This window comes from Petaurus breviceps, unplaced genomic scaffold (assembly GCF_028583685.1).
Source record: "Petaurus breviceps papuanus isolate PSGF00001 unplaced genomic scaffold, PetGlider_PUasm1.0 175, whole genome shotgun sequence".
In the NCBI taxonomy this organism is placed as follows: domain Eukaryota; kingdom Metazoa; phylum Chordata; class Mammalia; order Diprotodontia; family Petauridae; genus Petaurus; species Petaurus breviceps.
This window is the reverse complement of record NW_027185764.1, coordinates 23,404,658-23,409,781: the sequence shown is the minus strand read 5'-3', so window position 1 is coordinate 23,409,781 and position 5,124 is coordinate 23,404,658. Positions and strand designations below refer to the sequence as shown.

The window sequence follows — 5,124 nt, the reverse complement described above, 5'->3', positions numbered from 1 at the left end:
GAGTCTCGAGTATTTATTGTTCGGGGACGGGAGGGCTGCGTGGGGCGGGGGGGGGGGGGGGGAGTGGCACATCTTGACAGGTTTCTTGGTGGGGTCGGGAGGCTGGGGCCAGAGCTGCCCGTACAACCGAGCCTTTGAACGTCTTGACTCCTCTCCCTTGTAATTTATGCCCCCTAATGTCTAAAACCTTCCTGGCTGCGCTGCTGTCGTCAGAGCTGCTGTTGCATTCTTCTTAGAACTTGGACTCCACTCTGTTTTTGTGGTCTTCCCTTGGCATGTTTATGAGGACCAGGGCTTAAAGGTGGGGAGGGGGTTCTTTGTATATGCTTTCACTTGGGAACATGGGGGAATGAGATGATGTGTCCAGGACACACAGGGATCTGAGGACAGTGACTTCTCTTTGAGGTCAGCAGTCAGTGGGACTTCAGAGATGTCAACTTCAGGAATGAATGTCCAGAGTTTAAAGAAAGTGAGACATGTATGACCTATATCAGATTGCTTGCTGTCTTGAGGAGGGGGGAAAGGAAGAGGGAGAAGGGAAGTGAGGGAGGGAGAAAAATTTGTATCTCAAAATCTTACAAAAAAACGAATGCTGAAAATTGTCTTGACATTTAATTGGAAAACTAAAAATTTACATTTTATTTAAAAAGTGAAAACTCAGAGCATCTTGTCTTGGAGAGGGCAAAAAGGTGAAAGTCACATAGACCCAAAAGAGGTCCTACAGAATAAGACACAAAAGTACTAGTAGGGAGCCCTACTGATCTCACTGAATAAATCTAAACATTTCCCATTATCCATCAGTCAATATATATGTGTAGATACTGTGCTAAACACTTGAGACACAAAGAAAATGCAGTAACAGTCATTGTGGGAGACAACATATTAGCACAATCACAATAAATACAGAGTAGATAAAAGATACTTAGAAGAAAAGGCAGTAAAAATGAAAGAGTTCAGTTATTGGCTTCACTGTGTCTTTCTAATGGTGTTGAGCCCTCCTTGACAAGTGTGGTCATTCATTCCAACACTGTGAACCGTCTGTGTCTTATTGTTAACAACCCATACATGATTGGTGCCCAAAGATTTTTAAAAAGCCCTTTTATTTTTAGGAGGAAAAAAAAAAATTGGAGATAAGCCTGGGTTGCCATTTCCCATCTTCTACTGAAATATGAAGACCAAAACCAAGCCCACAAAGCGCAGGATTTTGGCGGACAAAGAGACATTTCATGGTGAGCCAACATCCAGTAAGCAGGACCTGGAGAAATGTTTGAGGAGCAGGGACAGGCGGAAGGGGGAGAAGACTGAGGGCAGCAAGGTAGGGACTGCCAGGAAGAAGTCATCCTCAGGCAGCCGGGAAAGCAATTTGAGGAGACTGGAGAGTAATGAAAGGGAGAGACAGAGGATGCATAAACTCAACAATGCCTTCCAGGCGCTGCGAGAAGTCATTCCCCATGTCAGGGCAGAGAAGAAACTCTCCAAAATCGAGACCCTCACTCTGGCCAAGAACTATATCAAATGTCTGACCTCCACCATCCTCAACATGTCCAATGGTTGTCTCCCTGCCCTGGAGGGGGAAGGATCTGCTCACAACTCTAAGTTCTACCAGCACTATCAGCAGCAGCGAGGAGATGAGGAGAGTGAAGACCACCTCAAGAAATATTCCACCCAGATCCACAGTTTTAGGGAAGGGAGCTAGAGGGACCCCTTCCCCCTGGACCAACATCGTGACATCTTCAGGCATGGAGTAATGGACTCCGAAAAGGTGTAACTGGACCATCACCCGATTTTTATGGGCTGTTAACGTTTTGGCCAACATCTCAAATTATCACACAGACTTACTGAGTGATTTTTTTTTTCCTATACAGAAAGAGTAAAAGTGGTTTATCTTCCTTCTAAAAAATAGCCAATTACTACTAAGAAAAACTTGAACTGACAGCCCCTTGCTCAATCACTGTCCCCAGAGGGCATTTTCCACCCCTCAGCCTCAGGCACAGACTCTCGACTCCCCTTTGTCTCTAGAAACCTGGGTGTCCTCAAACAGGTGTCCAAGACCCAATTCTTGTATCATCCATTTGAAATGTGCCCTGAGGGGTAGGAAATGGAAACAGAATTGGCTCCACTGTAGCTTGTAGTGACTGGGGTGGTGTATTCTTCCCATAAACATTTTGACCTTTGCAACTGAATCATTTCTAACCCTTTCTTGGGAGACAGATAATCTTCTAAGAGATTGTTTTTTGTAAATATCGCCAACCGAAGTTAAAGCCTCAATCTACCTTTTTGCAATGAATCCTTTTTTTTTTTGGTCAGGAACTGTGATTTATTTGATTTATGTAGGGAACTCCACTAATGCAAATGGTAACTCTATAATTCAATACCTTATAGTGTTAGTGACTTGACCACAGTCACACAGTTAATATATGAACCCATCTTCCTGACTCCAAGGCCAACCCTCTACCCACAATGCCATGCTGCCAACTTCAATCAAATATTATCCTATGATTATTGGTATGTTATAGTATTTGAGTTCTAGAAGGGACTCTCATAATTATTTGATTCAATTCTCTCATTTTGCAGATAAGGAAACTTGAGGCTTAGATAGGTAAAGGGCTCACCTATCTAGAGTGTAGCAGGGTGAGGTTGTAGTTAGTTTTTTGCTTCTAGCTGATCAGTGATGGAATGAATAGAAATCCTCTAAAACTCCAGAGCTGGAGCTCTTAACCTTTTTAATGCTATGGACCCCTTTGGCAGTCTAGTGAAGCCCATGAACCCCTTCTCAGAAGAATGTTTTTAAATAATTGAAGGACATGCTCAATTTTAGTTAGAAGGAAAATAAAGCAATTTTCCCCCTTAATCCAAATTCACATACCTTCCCAGAATCTATCTAAAGGCCCCTTTAGCGTCTTTGGATTCCAGGTTAAAAACTCTTGTGCTAGAGGGAGTTTTGCTAGGAAGGCGGGTTTTATATCTTTTATCTCCTTCTTATGGTTTTCTAAAAGACTCTCCCGGGAAAAGAAATTTGGAACCAAATCCTGCAAGTTTGTGAAACACATTGTTGGTGAGATCTGTGCTGAAATTTTTGCAATTTGCTAATCTAAACACAAAAATCATTGGGCAGTGCCTTGGAAAGGACTTTGTGTACTTGGTACAAAAAGCATACTTTATGCAGGGTTGGGGAGAAAATCCTCTAGGTCCTGGGCACTAGGTCACTCTTAAGTGTTAGCATACAGACCTTAAATGTTTTAAAGTTTCTTCTTCATGTGCATCCGTCCTTACAGAAGAAAAATCTGTTGCTTTTCTCCATGCAGAAATGCTGGCTTTCCCTTGGAGTCAGATTGTCCTGTTCTCCCAAGGGCCCAGAGTTTTGCCAAGATCCATTCTACTCCCTTTGCTGGTTGGGATGAATCTACTAACAACAATTCTTCGAATAGTTGTTTGTGTGTTGTGCCTTGTTCCAGGTGAGGGATGATGGGGGAAAATGCACACTTCCCTTGACTCCCTCCCACTCCCAGATGGGTCTGAAGTTGGGTAGTCAGTAAGAGGGGACACCGTCCTTTTGTTCATTTGGCCCGTCACCCTCAGATACATTTCCTTGTGTCTCATGGAAGAGGGAGGTTGGGAACTGAAAGACAGGAGGGATGACACAGGGGTGCCTAATGAAAACAAAAGTGTTTCTTGCATAGGAGAGAATAATGTAAGATTGCATTTTCTGCTTGGCACAAAGTAGACTCCATAAATACGACATGCTCGTTCAGGGAGAGCTGGAATTCTTGGTATGATTCCCTTTGGAAGGACAGAGGAAGATCTTCAGGAGAATTCAGGAGAATTGTAAAGCTTATGGGAGCCTTTAGTGTCCCTGAGCAAGAGGAGAGCTGATAAATGTTAAAATGTTATTTAATTGTGTTATCGTATAATTATGTAATATGACATGTGATCACTGAGAGCTCTATGCAATCATCAGGGAAATGTGCTGGTTTTTTGCAGATTGCTGGTTAAAGTTGCAAACTTAAAATACAATTCTATATCTGTTTTTTGCGGCAAGGGGCAGCTGGATGGTGCAGTGGATGACACACCAGGCCTGGAGTCAGGAAGGCCTGGTTTCAAATGTAGCCTCAGACATTTACTAGCTGTGTGACCCTGGACAAGTCACTTAACCTTGTTTGCCTTAGTTTTCTCATCTGTAAAATGAGCTGGAGAAGGAAATGGCAAACCACTCTAGAATTTTCCAAGAAAACCCCAAATGGGGTCACCAAATCTCATACGAGTGAAACAACTGAACGACAAAAGATCTGTTTTATGATGTTAGGAGTGGAATGTTTTTAGTAGAGGGCTAAAAACAGGGTGTATGCAGTATGTGTCCCACACACAATCTCTTTCTAGTCAGCATTGTTTTCAGGTCCTTGATGAAACTTGACCATGAGCAAATCACAACCTCTCAGCCTCAGACAACTCTGTCTCCAAGACAGTTATGGAGAGATCTGCTTCCCACCTCATACCTCAAAATCACGGGTCCTGGGTATATTGACTCCTTTTCAAGAAATTCTCTGTTTTGTCTAGTGCTGAATTATGCCGTTTGGACACTCGGTAGGTATTTTGTTACTATTTCTAGTCAACATCTTACTGGAGGTCTACCAGATAATCCTTCACAACTTCCCTTTCTTCCCACTGACCAGGTTCATGGGGCAAAACTTAATAAAGTCGGGGTGGTTAGGTGGTGCAGTGAATAGAGCACCAGCCCTGGAGTCAGGAGGATCTGAGATCAAATCCAGCCTCAGACACTTAACACACACACACACAAAAAACCTAGCCGTGTGACCTTGGGCAAGTCACTTAACCCCAATTGCCCTCCAAAAAGCAAAAAAAAAACTTAACAAAGTGAATGAGGATTAGTCTAGCGAGCTAGGTACAAATATTGCCTCAGATATGCAGATAGTTGTGTGACTTCAGGCTAAGTCACAGCCTCTCTGAATCTCCATTGGCCTAGTGTAAAATGTACATTTATTTCACATTTATATGGCCCTTTGAAGTTTTCAAAGTACCTTCCTCACAACAACCCTATGAGATAGTTAATTAGGCAGCTCTTGTTAAACCTGTCTTTCAGATGAGGAAACTGACCCAGAGAAGTTC

The 5,124-nt window shown here is 42.9% G+C and overlaps 1 protein-coding gene across 1 annotated transcript; it reads left to right on the top strand.

Annotated features, from left to right (window-relative positions):
- The first annotated feature begins 421 nt into the window (after nt 1-421).
- On the top strand, nt 422-3,941 carry BHLHA15 (basic helix-loop-helix family member a15). Its single transcript, XM_069085393.1, has one exon. The coding sequence runs from the start codon at nt 1,169-1,171 to the stop codon at nt 1,694-1,696; it is 528 nt and encodes a 175-aa protein (XP_068941494.1). The 5' UTR covers nt 422-1,168; the 3' UTR covers nt 1,697-3,941.
- Nucleotides 3,942-5,124: the final 1,183 nt, after the last annotated feature.

Excerpts from the sequence above, each read along its gene's own strand:
- BHLHA15 (XM_069085393.1), top strand. The coding sequence starts at position 1,169 with ATGAAGACCAAAACCAAGCCCACAAAGCGCAGGATTTTGGCGGACAAA.